At 38.0% G+C, this 14,727-nt stretch overlaps 1 protein-coding gene across 2 annotated transcripts in view; it reads left to right on the plus strand.

The window, feature by feature from the left end:
• Itgav (integrin subunit alpha V) overlaps positions 1–14,727 on the plus strand; it is a 78,326-nt gene that overhangs the window by 53,958 nt on the left and 9,641 nt on the right. For both annotated transcript variants that reach the window (XM_005065105.4, XM_013121461.3), the window contains exons 18-26: positions 2,498–2,635; positions 6,157–6,224; positions 6,838–6,985; positions 7,867–7,959; positions 9,871–9,950; positions 10,326–10,406; positions 10,811–10,916; positions 11,462–11,620; positions 12,567–12,665. In XM_005065105.4, coding sequence (XP_005065162.1) covers positions 2,498–2,635; positions 6,157–6,224; positions 6,838–6,985; positions 7,867–7,959; positions 9,871–9,950; positions 10,326–10,406; positions 10,811–10,916; positions 11,462–11,620; positions 12,567–12,665 — 972 coding nt within the window. The remainder of the gene's footprint in view (positions 1–2,497; positions 2,636–6,156; positions 6,225–6,837; positions 6,986–7,866; positions 7,960–9,870; positions 9,951–10,325; positions 10,407–10,810; positions 10,917–11,461; positions 11,621–12,566; positions 12,666–14,727) is intronic.

A 14,727-nucleotide genomic window follows, 5' to 3' on the forward strand; every position in this document is an offset into this window, starting at 1 on the left:
ACACAAAGAAACGCTGTCTCAAAAAGACAAGAAAAATAAAAAGAAAAATAAGTTGAAAAAGTCATTTTCTGGAAAAAATACCAGAAATGTGTTTTTAGGTGAAAGCAATTATAATGAAGAATTATTTATATCTGATTATCTTGAAAATTCTATGCATCACAACAGAATCATGGAAGTTGAATATAGGAAAAATGTGTGTGTACTTTAAATGCCATTTAATTTACATGAGATGCTTGACAAATTTGAAAAATGAACAAACACAAAATTTGAAATTGGAAAGGGACATAATGATAGATAAAACTGAGACTTAAAGAATTCTTTGAATAACTGTGCATCAACATATAGGAAAACCTGGATTAAAAAAAGAAAAATTCTTAGACACACATAACATGCTTGCCATAAGAAGATAGAAAAAAACCAGATAGCTATAGGATCACTCATATCTTTATATGATATATACTTGTTATACATAATGAATATATATTGTATTGTATATATAATCATTATATTATCTATACTCATATCTTTATATGAGTGGTCTTACTGCTATTTTAAAAATGGAACTTCCGTTGAAAATAGTTTTTCAGTTTTGTTTGTGAGACTGTGTCTCCTGTTGCCATGGTTGGCCTTGAACTTACTTTGCAGCTGAGCATGACCTTGAATTCATGATCCTTCTGCCTCCACATCCCAAGTGCCCATAAAAAAAGAAATCTTTATATAAATTAGCATAAGGACTCCAAGATTTTTTTAAATGGAATTTTCCAGTTCAGGAATGAGTCATTTCTGATAGTAAACACACTTCAAGGGAATAGTAAAGCTGGAAACTTTCTAATGTTCTATGAAGTTTTACAAGCCACCAAATCAATACCTAGACCAAAGAGAATTCATCCTAGGGTGGACTAACTAAGAATTTAAAAGGAGAACTTTTTACATGAATGAAAAACAAAAACAACCTGACCATTTTACTTAGCTGCAGAAACAAAACAAAACAAAAAAAGTCCTCTGAATTGAAGAAACAGTCAGGACTTAAGAGAGAGGAGAGACAAGCTTCTTCAGTCATAAATATGAAAAAACCCAAATTTAAATTTAATTGAAGTCTGCTAATGTTTGTTAACTAGTCACAGTATGATCAATAGAATTCATTTATTGCTCATGATCCTTTAGTAGTTATGAAGATTTGGGAAGATAAATAGTAATGGTAACACAGAACTGGTGAATCTTGTCATGATTTGTAAGAATCATCATTGCAACATTTTTTTTGTGATGATAAAACCAAATCCAAATAGCACAAGTAATCTTAACACAAAAGAATCTTTGCCCTAAGATAACATATTAACCTGCAGTGAAGATTAATCTTGAATACATGGATGAGGCTTAACTTGTTAGACAGAGAGAGAATCATAGATTATGTATGAGTTCATTTCCAGTTAGCCAAAAGAGAAACAAAAAACAAAACTGAAAAATACACTGTGCAGTGACATATGCAGTGGTTATCAGATCTATAAAAAATGTGGCACCAGCAAATCAGATATATAAATATCGGCCGACATAAAAGAAGTGACCACAAAAGACAAATCTTGAAAACAGTGCTGTCAGTAGAGTAAGCAGGGCCTGGTGAACTGAAATTTCAGAAGCCCTTACGATGAGAAAGGGAAGGAAGGTTGAGAGGGACAGCTTAAAGCCACGTTAGTGTTGTTCTGTTTCTATGTTGGGTAGTTGCCTGGGTGCCAGTCTTACCATGCTGACATAAAATAACAGTTCCATTTTAAAGAAGATAAGGGCATAACTTTTCCTGGGAATGTGAGTGACCATGGACTAGAAGCCTTCTCCTCTGGAGCAGAGTCTAGGCTGTGCTGTGTGTATTTTTTCAGACACAGAACAAAGGGAGGTTGGTGGGATCATCAGGTGAGATAAAAAAGGTAGTGTAATATCATCTGTAGAGTTCAGATGTCATCTTTAATAAGGGAGGAAAATCTACAGGATTCAGATCTTTATCTCGTTCTTTGGTTGCTGGAGGTTAGAGACCCACCAGGATGACAGATGAATTCCAGTAGCTTCATCTAGCAACCACACAAACAAGCCAGATGCCTAGATTTATAGCTACGAGCTATTAAAAAGAACTAATGATAGTCTATAACTACTCTGGTTCTTTATCTGCAGTATCACATCTCTCCATAGTTGGCAGAGGTCAGCTGTTGGCAGGCTATTCTGTACACATGTGGTTGCTCCAGAGAACTTTGGTTGACAATGGAGGTGCTCCATAGGTACTTTCGTGAGTCAGATTTTACATTATGAAACAAATCTTGATGAATAGTTCTTACTGAACAACCACGTGAGTCTCACTTCATGCTTACTACAGTTACCACAGCACTTCAGAGGTTGTTAGAATTGCAGGTTCTAGTGATGAATTTGCCTGGTTTTGTGGCTTCTCTGGTTGTGGATTTCTCCAAACAGTTTAGGTTGATGTCATCTTTAACTTGAAGCTCTTTTGTTTCAGGACGAATCTGAATTTAGAGACAAACTCACTCCCATCACTATTTTTATGGAGTATCGGCTGGACCACAGAACGGCTGCTGACGAAACAGGCTTACAACCCATTCTGAACCAGTTCACTCCTGCCAATGTCAGTCGGCAGGTAATGCACGTCCCAATCTCATCCTCTGATCTTTTGTTAAGGTTGTATAGTTTGTGTTCTTAAATATCAGACGGGGTTATTTTAATAGTGTTGGTAGGTGTTCAACTAAAGAAACGAGAGGAGAAACAATTAGAATATTTAGGTCTGAGATTTTTAAACCTTTTCGGTAGTCATATTCACTGGAAGGCAAGATCACATTTCATAGAATAGTAAAGTGATTCAAGGAAAAGAACAAAATACCAGTTTATTTGTATGCAGTTTTTAGTACTTACTAAACATCTACAATACCTCTTTTATTTGGGTGTGTATTTTGTGTTGAAAAAGTGTATGTATGTACTTTTATGTATACATCATATATAAGTACTGCTTGTTCCTGGAAACCTGACTGGGGGTGGTGAGGGAATGAAGGAGAGACAAACATACATGTACAGAAAAGCTGGAGTTGTGCACACTGTGATGGAGTGGCACCATCCAACAGCTGAGGGACTCAGTGTGATTGTTCTGTACAACACAGAGGGAGGGTTAGCTAGTCTTGTAGGTGAGCAGTCTCAGGCTGTAAACATCTGGAAGGAGGAAGCTGCAGTTGCTAGTTTTTACACACTGCCAGTTTTTGCACTGAAAGCAGAGAAAGGCTTTTCCAGTCCCAAGCCTGACCTATATGGGGAAGACTTTGCCATTCCTACTGGACGGAGGCATTGACTTTCAACATGGCCAATATATATTCACTCAGGACTCCATCGCTCTTTACATGTTCCCTCAGGGCTTCCTTGGGAGCAATTTCTTTTATAAAGCAACACAACATTTCTGTTTGGTAATTTTGCAAAGGCCTTTACAAAACATGTCTCTTCAAATGCTGTTATTATTACCTACCTCTGCTTTGTATTTTATTTCATGTTCATAGGGTGTAGTCCGACCTTTCTGTCCTTCCTGGTCCCATAGCTGTTTAGTCACAAATAAATACACAGAAGCTTATATTAATTATGAACTGTTTGGCTGATGGCTCAGGCTTCTTACTGGCTAGCCCTCTCTTAATTATTAACCCATTTCTATTAATCTGTGTACTTCTACATGGTTTTGGCTTACCAGGACCGCTTGTTCTCACGGCAGCTACATAGTGTGTCCCTGGTGACTCACTCCAAGTGTTCCTCTTCCAGAATAGACCTAGTCTGGTAGCCCTGCCTATACTTCCTTCCTGACTACATCCTGCTTGCCCAATGGCCAAAACAGCTTTATTCAGAAACCAATAAGAGAAACATATTCACATCATACAGAAGGACATCCCCCATCATTTCCTCTTTTCTGTCTAAATAAAAGAATGGTTTTACCTTTAATTACACACACACACACACACACACACACACATACACACACACACACACATACACACACACCGGTTATCAAGCAAGAACTATAGTTAACAATATTTAGTCCACTAACATTTGGCAAAACGTAAGGAAAATATTTTATCATCTATCCTATATTTGTGAGCCTAAAGTTTTACATATAACTTGTCTGTTATCATAACTAAGGAAAACCATAACCATAACTATTTGTCTTCAACTCCATCAAAGGTTCCAGATGGATAATACATAAATTCTTGAATTGCTAGAGATATCTTGCTGCCTGGACAGTTCCTCAAAATTCCTCTGTAACATTGGGGCATCCATCTTCAGTCCACAGGCCATGGTGTCTGGCAGGCTTTTTAATGAAATAGGAAATTTGAAGGCCTGTTCTGTCTTGTATTGGCAAGGTTCATCAGTTGCTTTCTTCTGTAAGGCAGGAACTCTGAAGGACCGTCCTGTCTTGGCAAGTCAGCAGTCACTTTGCTTGTAGCTTGCTTCTCCAGTTTTATACATCGTGCTTACTGTCAGCAGTTGAGGCAAGGGCAGCTGTTTGTCCAAATAGCTATCCCTGCCATGTTGAAGGCAAACTCTACAACAAGTTTCTTCGATGTCCATTTTCCTCTCTGATGTAATTGGTGCTGCCAGGAGATATGCCTCATTGTCATGAAAAACCCTAGTAAACTTTTTAAATGCCATATTCTGTAGGCCTTTGAAAGGTTTTGAAGAAACCTTTCCTATCCATTTGAAATATTTCTCTGTATATCTAAAAAATCTAACATAACTATAAGTTTTGACTATTATAGGTAACTATCTATAATCTATATTTAACTATATATTACATTTTTTATTTTATTTTATTTTTTTGTTTTTACGAGACAGGGTTTCTCTGTATTGTTTTGTAAGAGGCTGTCGGTCCAGCCTGGCCTTGAACTCACAGAGATCCGCCTGCCTCTGCCTCCCGAGTGCTGGGATTAAAGGCGTGCGCCACCACCGCCTGGCCTACATTTTTTAATGAGCTGTATAAACACAATATCTAAACAAGAGTAGAAAATATACATATAACAAAATTGACCTTAAATTTGTATCAATAAACCAAAATCCATACCAATGTAAAGTATTAATTTCTATATCATATTCCCTTTTTTTCTTAAGAGAGAATTTGACTGTGATCATTAACCATTTATAAACAACCCCGTTTAAATAAAAGCAAGCATTTATAAACGGTATTTGGGAATTTGGGCGTAGTTCTCTCCAAACTCATTCCTACTGTTTGAGGGTGCTGTCAATCCCAAGGGGATCCTGAGAAAACCTAGAACCCTGGGCAAATCCAGGCTGTAGTGATCTGTGAGGCTGCATGTTCTCAGCTGTTTTAGATGTTGGATCCCCTGGGTTAGTGGATGGATGTAACGATGGCTCATTTAATACCCGAGCTTCTTAGTAGGTGTGCTTCAATGGGCACTTTATTCAGAAAGACATTTCATTTGTGCCTTATAGTATGTGCTTTGGTATGAGGGCTATGATAGTTTTCTTTATAGTTTTAGAATTATTTTAGAAGTCTTTATTATTGTCACTATTTTTTTTGAGACAAAGTGTCACTAAAATAGCAGCAAATAAACCAAGAATGATTTTGCTTTTATTTTCCTTTTGTTCCTTCTATGTATTCTAGCAAGATCTATGCTCTTGCATTCTTTCTTTTGGGGTTTTTGTTTCCACACTGTGCTTCTCAGTATATTCCCTTGACTGGATCCAGAAAAAAACAAGTTTAGACTTTTGCAACTTTCTTCTGTTTTACCATTTTACTGCTTGCTGGTCTTTCCTTTTCTTTTTCGTATCTTTCCCATTGGGTTTGTAGATGCTGGGCTTACTTTGGCCATTTTCTCCTTACTTGATGTTTGCAGCCAGTTTCTATGAAAGCAGTGGAGGCCCACTGTCTTAATCAGGAGTTCCTACAAGGATGTGTATTTTGACCCAGTTCAGACAGGAGCACAGTTAAAACGAGCCCTCATTTCTTATCCTAGATTTTATTCCAAAGTGTTAACAGCTAATTTGAGATATACAAAATTCTAAGCACTTCTATTTTATTGTATTTTTTTCCTTACCCTTGATTACTTACACTGACATGTTTAACACTGAGTGGCCAGGGTCCATGTAGAAAATAATAAAATATTTTTCTTTTAGGCTCATATTCTACTTGACTGTGGGGAAGACAATGTTTGTAAACCTAAACTGGAAGTTTCTGTAAATAGGTAAGTTTTACTTCAAACGGTAAATATAAAATATAAGAAATTTAAATGGAAAAGAATACTTTCTATTCTAAATGCTAAAGTTTTTAAGGAGATACACTTAGAGTAAAGGATAATTCATGATTTTCTTCACAATAAAGCCATTAATACCATTGTTAAAAAAATACTCACTGTGTTTTCACTGGGTGCTTGACTTGGCAAATTTATGACTGTTAGCTTTGGTTGTGCCGTGAGTCCTACTAATCGCCTTGATACACTTCATTGTGGACTTGCACTGAAATGGGGAATGTCCTTACCACTTAATAGTACACAGGGAAGGCGGTCATGAGAATTATGACAAAAGAGCAGTTAATAGCAAGCACACCTAGGAATTAGAAGCACATGCACAGATACAATGTGACTTTGGTAATACCTGTAGACAGCAGTGGCGTGTGACTGGCATGAGCGTTCAGTCAGAGAGGGGGCACCAAATTTACACCCAATGTGCTATTTTCTGTGGAGATGCCTTGAACTAGTCTGAGACAGGGGAGGATGGTGACTTATCTCTTGTCTCTTTGAACAGTTACACGCTCCCCATGTAGTCTTTTTTCACTGTTGGATTTGAATTAACTTGCAGTGATCAAAAGAAGATCTATATTGGGGATGACAACCCTCTGACACTGACTGTGAAGGCGCAGAATCAAGGGGAAGGAGCCTATGAAGCGGAGCTCATTGTTTCCATTCCACCGCAGGCTGATTTCATCGGCGTTGTCCGAAACAATGAAGTAAGCAGCTAGCTGCCTCTTTGAAAATCACAGCGCACTCCCAGGTCTTATTAGCATTAATGAGGTGGTCCCTATTTAGTGAAACCCAAGCCTAGCTGTTCTATCTGAGACTAAATTGCTAGACAATAGAGTGCATATCTTACATAATTCCTTTCAGGCCTAATCCTTTGAGTAACAAATTGATATGGAATTATTAGCTTTGCCAGCCTAGCATCTGGAAAATGAGGTCAGCTAACTGAAGTCTCTAAACCTGCCCATTACATTGTGAGTCAGAGCCCTATGATCAGAATCCAACGCTTTTATGTGGATGTGCAGCAGTTGTCCATAGTCCTGGCTTCTTTTTCTGTTTGCCCAAGTAGATTTATTTGCTTCATAAAAAAGGGAATTTAAATATCTACTTGATATTGGGTAAGGACTGTTTTGTTTTGTGTATTTTTTTTTTTGTTTTTGTCTTTTACAATGTGGTTACATTCTGTTTTTAAGTGAATGATTACAATGAATACAAGTCAAACACATGTTTCCCATTTCCCTTACATGATTAAACATTTTACGTATTACAGGTGAAAAAACAAATTATCCCTGAAAACCCACATACATTAAACATTTATTTTTTTGTGTGTTTTAGAGAGTTTTATCTATAATTACAGATTTTAATCTTACATATTTATGTAATTAAAAGCTACATAAATGTATTTGTATGATAATATGATTGTCATATATATGACAATATTGTGTGACTTTGAACTTCATGACTCAGCCCAGTACCTTCTGCCTATGTTGGGTAAGGACTTTGTAGTTTCTTCTTTTTTGGCAACTATTAATTTTCTTTCTACATTCCCCCAACTCCACTCCTCTTTATTTTCTTTTTTTGTCTGTCAAAGGCCTTAGCAAGACTTTCCTGTGCATTTAAGACAGAAAACCAAACCCGGCAGGTGGTGTGTGACCTTGGAAACCCGATGAAGGCTGGAACTCAAGTAAGGCATTCTGATTCCATTGAGTTTTTGCCTTATAAATAGAATATAAATATTTCTTTCTATACATATTTTTCTCTAGGTTTGTTTATAGTAATTTAAGTTGGGTTTTTCTTTGTTATTGTTGTTTGTTTTTGTGTGTAGTGCTAAGGACTTAGCCCGGGCCCTTGAGCATGCTTGGAAAATGATGTATCAGTGAGTTGCATACTTAGCCCTGTTTTTTTTTTTTTTTTTTTTGGCTTTGGTTTTTTGAGACAGGGTTTCTCTGTGTATTTCTGGCTGTCCTGGAACTCTCACTGTAGACCAGGCCTGCCTGGAACTAAGAGATCTGCCTGTCTCTGCCTCCTGAGTGCTGGGATTACAAGTATGCACCACCACTGCCTGACTTGTTTGTTTTTAAGATAGGATCTTGCCATGCAAACTCAAGTTCTTCCTGGCTTTGCTAAGTGCTGTGATTACAAGGGTGGTGTGGGCCTCTAGGCAGTATCTTATTTTTATTTACAATTTTCACTTGTTTATTCCCTTATTTATTGTGTATGTGTGTATTATGCACATACATGCGTGCATGTATGCTACACATACTGTGGGGAAGTCAGAGGACAAGTTTTGGGAGTTGATTCTCTTCTTCCACCATGGTAGGACCTGGGAACTGAACTCAGGTCATCTGGTTTGATAACAAGTGCCTTTATCCACTGAACCATTTCACTTGCCTTCAAAGTAGCATCTTTGAATTAGTTTTGATTTAGAATTTAGTTATTAGCAGAGTTCTGTTCAGTTTAACTAGGATACTAAAATTACAGGTGGAGCTGCATACTCTTTCATAAACTTCTCTTCACACTGCCTCAAATCTGGTAAATAGATGAAAACATGATTTCAACTAAGGACTAAAATTTTAATTTTAGAATTTTGAGCTGCCAGGGTGTCTATGGAGTCTTGGAAGCCACCCTGGCAAACACTGAGGCCTGTTACTCTTAGATGAGATGGTGCGTGTTGTCTTTTTAACTTAGAGCCTTACATCATCTAAGTAGAAGAAACTTCCCTGGGTGAGGCTCCCCCTCTGATGGTGAGCAGGGAGCATATTGCTCGTCCCAAGTCCCCTAGAAAGGAATCTGGGTTTGTGTGTTACTGGTGCTGAGAAAAGCATGGCTGTACATGTGATCTTTCCAAGCAGATTCACACTGGTGGCAGTTATGTGCAGATCCGTTGCCATGGTCCAAGCATTGTATGTTTCTCTAAGTGTGTTTCCACAGGCAGTCATTATTCTGGATAGATGCTTCCTGGGCAAGAGCTCTTTATTTTCTCATTTTCTCTGGTTTTCTAGCTCATAGCTCCTTTAGTTTCTTGTTTTTCTAAGTAGCCAACTCCAGACTTTATAATGTGAGTGTAGCCCCACGGAGGGGACATATTTACATGTCATTCATGTGATCCCCAAGAAGGCTTATACCTTCAGTCAAGTTGTTTTCTTAAAATCAGTCAGTATTCTGCCCCGGGGCTTAGCTTGCTAGGTTCTGGGGAAGGGGACTATGACAGGTGTGAGGGAGACTTCTGCTTTTCGTCCACCTTCTCTAACTCCGGGTTCTGGTGAACCCTCCAGTGTTTCCTGTCTGGATTCTCAAGTCAGCTGTCCGCTTCCTAAAGCAGGTCTTACACACAATTGCAGTGTTTTCATTGCAACAGCAAACACTGTAATGTTTAGAAAGACAGTTAATATCATAAGGAAGTATGATTATAGTTGATAACTGTTAAAAGCTTCCATCATGACAGTGGAAAGTCAGATGTAGTTATTTTTGTTCATTTTTACCCTAAACTCATAAAAAGCTTATTTTAGAACACGCCTTTTAATTTGGATGTCAAATTTGAAGTTTCTTATTTAAATGGGACCCTGACCATCATTCTTATTCTCCCCCTCTCCAGTTGCTTGCTGGCCTTCGTTTTAGCGTGCACCAGCAGTCAGAAATGGATACTTCTGTGAAATTTGACTTGAAAATCCAAAGGTATGAAAACAGTGTATTAGGATAAAAATAACCATCTTTCCTTATAAATGTATTCCATACTACCCTTTAAAGATGGAATAATGTAGATTAAAATTTCAGTATTGTATTATAGGATTCTTTACTCAGTATTTAATTATACAAATGATTGTATTGTTACTTTGAGTTTATAAAACAAAGTTAAGCATTAGGAAATAAAATTTATCTTCAGCTTTGCATTACATGATAAAGTAATTGCTTGATCGGTAGGACTTCAGTTTCTATGTTGCTTTGGATTGTTTAGTTTTAGTTCCCCCGAGTTTTTCCCTTTTATAACTTCGATGATAAATGTGCAGAATTCAGTCCTGAGCATGTTTTGTTTTGTTTTTCCTTTTTCAGCTCTAATTCTTTTGACAATGTCAGCCCAGTTGTGTCTTATAAAGTTGACCTTGCTGTTTTGGCTGCTGTGGAGATAAGAGGGTAAGCATGAGTCTCAAGCTGAATATGCCATTGTTGTGATTGCTTCTGATGTGTAGCTACTGGACCCTGGCCTCCTGTGGGCAGCCACTCCAGCTTAGTGCTGGTTTCCCAAGGCTATGGATCCCGTGGAGATACAGCCCCGAAGGTGTTCCAAAAGGCACAGCAACAGCAATCTTCCAATATGTTGCTTGAGCTCTCAACGGCAATTGCTTACTCATTCACCTGATGCACGCTGAGTTAACAACGGTAGATTTTATGCATAAAAAGTCTTATTCATTCATAAGCTTCTCCTTTGAGGCTTTCTAAATTAGGTCTGATTTAATTACGGAATATAGAATACTTAGGAAAATGAACTGACTGTGTCGTTTGATATTCATGGTAGGTTTTCTTTGGTCATTGTTTAGAGTTTCAAGTCCTGATCACATCTTTCTTCCTATTCCAAATTGGGAGCACAAGGAAAACCCAGAGACTGAAGACGATGTTGGGCCTGTTGTTCAGCACATCTATGAGGTCTGCAGTTACTGGACCCAGTAGAAAGCTGGTGAAGCGGGGGATGGGGCGGCGGAGAGAGCAGCTAAATTTATTTTAAGACCAACCCTATGTGATTTTTATGTGGAGTTTGCATAGTTTGAAAATATACCAGAAGTACTCTTTGTAAATTCATTTTTATAGACAAACACCTTTAAGTGTTTAAAAAAAGCAAAACCAACTCCATCTGAAAAAAGAAATAATCTTTGTGTCTGCTCCACAGACAGCATTTTGATGTTCTGACTAAAAACTGGAAATGCCTGTAATTAAAAGATGTATTGTCTGTACAAAGCTATGAAGTCAGCATCCTAACTGTTTCCTTGACATTTTCATCCTGGTAGATCTTACTGTGCTTGAGAGATAAACTTTGTTTGACTTCTGTATATAATGGTCAGGTTTGAAGTCTAGCGGAAGAAACTGCTGCTATTCAGACCCCGTTGCTGGTATGATTTCTAGTAATAACTTAGTGGAAGGAAAATAGAACTCATATTTGTCCAAGGTGCTTACATTTGTTTTTTTCTTACTAGCTAAGAAACAATGGTCCAAGTTCATTCAGCAAGGCAATCCTAAATCTCCAGTGGCCTTACAAATACAACAACAACACTTTGTTGTACATCCTTCATTACGATATTGATGGGCCGATGAACTGTACTGCAGACACAGAGATCAACCCTCTGAGAATTAAGGTAGTGTGCTTTAAGTAGTCCTTCAATACCGTGACTTTTTATTTTTCTTTTTAAACATATAAACGAAACACATGAAATAAAAACAGCTATTCTCACGTATGAACTCTGCAAAAAGTATTTTAGCTCATAACTAGTACACTAAAAATTAGTCCATTTATGTAATAGGTAAGAATCAATCTGTGAAATCATAGTGAACTATATATTTGAGTGTTCTGTAAGCCTCAAGAATTATTCTTGACCAAGGCCCTCTGTATCTTAGTTTATTAAATGTATTATGTAAGGCTATTTTATTGTTGGAATTTCTGTCTTTAGAATAAGATAAAACATTTTACTTGTAACTCTTGATTTACAAGGTCTAAGAAAATATCATTTATAGGATTTTATTTATTTTTGGTGGTATTTATTGATCTTTGTTCTAGAATGCATATTTATACAAGAAATCACATCATATATATTCTAAGGAAAGTTCAGCAAACAAAAATAAACCAGGCTTATTGGCACATACCTGTAACCCCATAACAAGCTTGAGACTGTGTGGGATTACATTTTGTGTTCAAGGCCAGTCTGCTCTATGTAGTAATACTCTGTTTCCAAAAACCCCAAAAATTAAACTCAAAACTCCTAATGACACGCATCACAGATATACTGTAGAATTTCAGGCTCTTTTCAGTGTTGTATCAGTATCCTAGGGATGCATGGGAAAAAAACAATGGTTAGGAAAAGGGTATGTACATTAATGACAATTTGTAGGGAACATTAATGACTTTGATTTTTTTATTTTCTGTCTTCCCTGTTCACTAACCATTAAGTAGTAAATTTTCTGTCATCCCACATTTTCATGGACTGTATGCTAATCGTAGCTAAGTATTAATATCCAAATGTCAATGTGAAATGTTTTCCCCTTATCATTTAACCAGTGTTTTACACTTTTTGTACATCTTTGCAGACACCCGAAAAGAATGATACATCGCTTGGACAAGGAGAACGGCATCATCTCATCACCAAGCGGGATCTCACCCTTAGTGAGGGAGATGTTCACACTTTGGTAAGTGCCATCCCAAAAATGCAAAGGGTAAGCATCTAAAAATACACGATTACAGGACCAACAACAAAGTCACAGCAGCAGCGTCTAAAGGATCTGCCTGCATCACACCCTTCAGTCCTCTTGCCCTTCTTGTTCCTAGTTAAACTGCCGTCAGTTCTCAACCAGATTAATAGATTGTTTAGTAAAAGAACTTTGTGTCCTAACTGACTTCCTTGATTGTGCTCTTCTAGTTGAACTTTTTTGATCTCATCTTCCTCTTTGATACTTCGTTGCCACATAGCAGGAGAAAGCAGAAGGCCCAGTGATAGATACTTATGAAGGGGATAATTAGTTCAATGATTTCCTGTTGGAAATAAATGTGTTGTTTAGCTTTTGTTTTTTGTTTTTTTGGTTTTATGAGACAGGGTTTCTCTGTATTGTTTTGGAGGCTGTCGGTCCAGCCCAGCCTCGAACTCACAGAGATCCGCCTGCCTCTGCCTCCCGAGTGCTGGGATTAAAGGCGTGCGCCACCACCGCCCGGCTTAGCTTTTGTATTTTTTTTTTTAATTAAGTAGATTTGAAGCCAACACATAGAAAAACTGATAAAGCCCCTTAGCAATCACTAGTTGTTGTTGTTATTATTATTATTATTTTGGTTTTTCAAGACAGGGCTTTTTTTCAAGATTTATTTATTTAATGTGCATACAGTGTATTCTGCCTGCATGTATGCTTGCACACCAGATCAAGGTACCAGATCTCATTATAGATGATTGTGAGCCACCATGTGATTGCTGGGATTGAACTCAGGATCTCTGGAAAAGCAGCAGTGCTCTTAACTTCTGAGCTATCTCTCCAGCCCCCAAGACAAGGTTTCTCTGTGTATCTCTGACTGTTCTGGAACTCACTCAGTAGACCAGGCTGGCTTTGAACTCACAGAGATCCATCTGCCTCTGGCTCCCAAGTATGGGGATTCTAAGTGTGCACCACCACCTCACAATAACATTCTATCAATCAATCTATGTATCTATGTATCTCTCTATCTATCTATTCAGGGTCTCTTGATGTAGCCCTGTTTTTCCTGAAACAAGCTACATAGACCAGGCTGGCATCAAACTCACAGAGATTCACCTGACTCTACCTCTCAAGTGTTAGGATTAAAGGCATGCACCATCATGCCCTACAATCACTATTTTTTAAAAAAACCTATGCTTTTTTATTACATTTTTCATTTGTGCGTGTTTGTGTATTTGTGTCACACACATGGCATGCTATGCCTGTAGAGGTCAGAGGACAATTGTGGGAGTGACTTCTTTGCTTCCAATATGTGGGTCCCCGGGAATGAACTCATCCTTAAACTTGGTGATGAGAACCTTTACTTGCTAAGCCATCTTGGCAGCCTACAGACATTGCTTTTATCTAACCTAGTTCTAGAGTCCTTTTCAGCGATCACTGTTCAAATACTAACTTTCAGGGCATCAATCTTTCCTGTTTCTTCATCTGCCACTCCTCCTTGGTCTCCATTTTCAGATCCTACATTGATCTTCGGGGGCCATTTATCTGCTGATTAGAAGTCCTCTTACATGTCTATTAGAAAACACCAAGTCTAAAATACATCACAGAATTTTCCCAATGCTTATCTTTCCACAGTGACCTACCTGTAGTGAATAGAAATGCCATTCTCTATACAAATCCATCTTTATCTCTCAACACGATCCTACATGTTGTCAAATTCATCACTGTCTACTTTGTAAAACACCCAATTCTAACCCACTTACACCAGCTCCGTCTCTTCGCAGTGTGACTCAGACCACCTTCTGTCTCTTGACTTTTCCAACATTTGGCCTCTGACTACTTTATGTCCCTATCCCCCCTAGAATTTATTTGCCACACAACCTGTTGGGGTTCTTTCCCTCCAGGACTTTCTCAGCTGACTCTGAGTAATCACAGGTGGCCGGAGAGAGCTCAGTGGTTAGGATAGATCACTGACGGCTTCTCCAGAGGACCTGAGTTAGGTTCCTAGAGCTCACACCACACAGCTCACAGCTATAACCACAGCTCCCAAAGGAGCCAACACCTCTGGTTT

Source organism: Mesocricetus auratus, unplaced genomic scaffold, assembly GCF_017639785.1.
Source record: "Mesocricetus auratus isolate SY011 unplaced genomic scaffold, BCM_Maur_2.0 Super-Scaffold_100004, whole genome shotgun sequence".
NCBI lineage: Eukaryota > Metazoa > Chordata > Mammalia > Rodentia > Cricetidae > Mesocricetus > Mesocricetus auratus.